The sequence below is a fragment of the Corvus brachyrhynchos genome, unplaced genomic scaffold, assembly GCF_000691975.1.
Source record: "Corvus brachyrhynchos isolate BGI_N302 unplaced genomic scaffold, ASM69197v1 scaffold122, whole genome shotgun sequence".
In the NCBI taxonomy this organism is placed as follows: domain Eukaryota; kingdom Metazoa; phylum Chordata; class Aves; order Passeriformes; family Corvidae; genus Corvus; species Corvus brachyrhynchos.
Window position 1 is genome coordinate 35,545 of NW_008236778.1, and position 1,355 is coordinate 36,899.

General features: G+C 67.1%; 1 protein-coding gene across 1 annotated transcript in view; it reads right to left on the reverse strand.

Moving 5' to 3' along the window:
- The window catches only part of LOC103611258 (protein turtle homolog A-like), a gene marked incomplete at its 5' end in the record, with an annotated part of 11,942 nt that overhangs the window by 7,275 nt on the left and 3,312 nt on the right, over nt 1-1,355 (reverse strand). The window contains 5 exons of the mRNA XM_017727835.1: nt 11-197; nt 358-499; nt 627-744; nt 902-1,053; nt 1,182-1,334. Of these exons, the coding sequence (XP_017583324.1) occupies nt 11-197; nt 358-499; nt 627-744; nt 902-1,053; nt 1,182-1,334 (752 nt within the window). The remainder of the gene's footprint in view (nt 1-10; nt 198-357; nt 500-626; nt 745-901; nt 1,054-1,181; nt 1,335-1,355) is intronic.

The window sequence follows — 1,355 nt, forward strand, 5'->3', positions numbered from 1 at the left end:
CAGCCCCCACAGCAGGGACCCCCACGGCCCGGGGTGCAGGGGGGGTCTTACAGAGCACTGTGATGAAGGCTGAGGCGGAAGGCGGCTTCCAGAGCCCGTTGCTGGGGGTGCAGGTGTATTTCCCAGCATCGTCCGGGGTCGTTCGCTGCAGCAGGAGGCTCCCGTCCACCAGGACACGGACACGAGCCTGGAGGTGGCTGGGAGGGGAGGGGACAGCGGTGAGTGCCTGAGTTGGGACTGTCCCTGCTGCCCTGGCGTGATGGATTTGCCCCCACCACACATCCAGCCCATCCCGGGCACTCAGGGCCAGGTTTGGGGGGCACAGCAGCCCCGGTGCTGTCCCCATTCCCGCCATACCTGAGGTGGAAGACGTTGCTGCTGCCCTGGAACCAGGTGTAGGTTAGGTTCCCTGGGTACGCCTCAGCCTGGCACGCCAGAAAGGCATCTTGGGAGATGTTGACGGTGACATTCTGGGGTGGCACCACGATGATGGGCGGCCCTGGGGTACAGGGCAGAGGGGCAGTGAGGGCAGGGGACAGCCCCAGCTGCTCCCAAAACCAACCACGCCGTGGCTCCCTCCATGCCCGCAGCCCATGGGGCAGGGCTGGGGGACCACCCGTCCTTACCCTGCACGAGCACGCGGGTGGTGTGGGTGACAGTGCCCTCCTTGCTGGATGCGTGGCACGTGTAGGTGCCTGCGCTGGCACGTTCCACGGCGGCGATGCTCAGCGTCCCGTTCCTCACCTGCAACAGCACCAGCTGTGGCACAGCCACCCAGTGACAGGGACGTGCCCCGTGAGCAGGGTGGTGGCGGCAGGCGGGGGTGCACCGCGCACTCCAGCCATGCACAAGACTCTGCCCACACCCCACACAGGGGTGATCGGTGGTTTGTCGTCCTCACCTGCACCGTGTCCCCGCTCTGGACAGGCAGGTCACTCCTCTTCCAGGTGACAACAGGCTGGGGGTTGCCGACAGCCCTGCAGGTGAGGCTCAGCGCGGCCTGGTCCCGCACCTCCACGAATGCGGGGGGGGTCTCCAGGAAGGTGGGGGGTGCTGGAAGGCAAATCCACATCCAAACCCTCACCCCCAGAGCTGGCTCAAGTGGTTGTGGAAGCCCAGCGGATCCAGTGCCAGCCCTGGGAGATGGGGGCAGAGCAGGTGGGGCTGGGACGGGCCGGTACCGTTGACAGTAAGGTGGATCCAGGTGCCGTTCTGGAAGTCGGCGTCGGTGCTGTGCCGGTCGAGGAAGAGCACCCGGCACTCGTACCAGCCCTGGTCCTCGGCGCGGAGCAGGTCCAGGCGGAGCGAGGCACCTTCCTCCAGCCGCACTCGACCTGCGCGACAGCAGCGGCCCA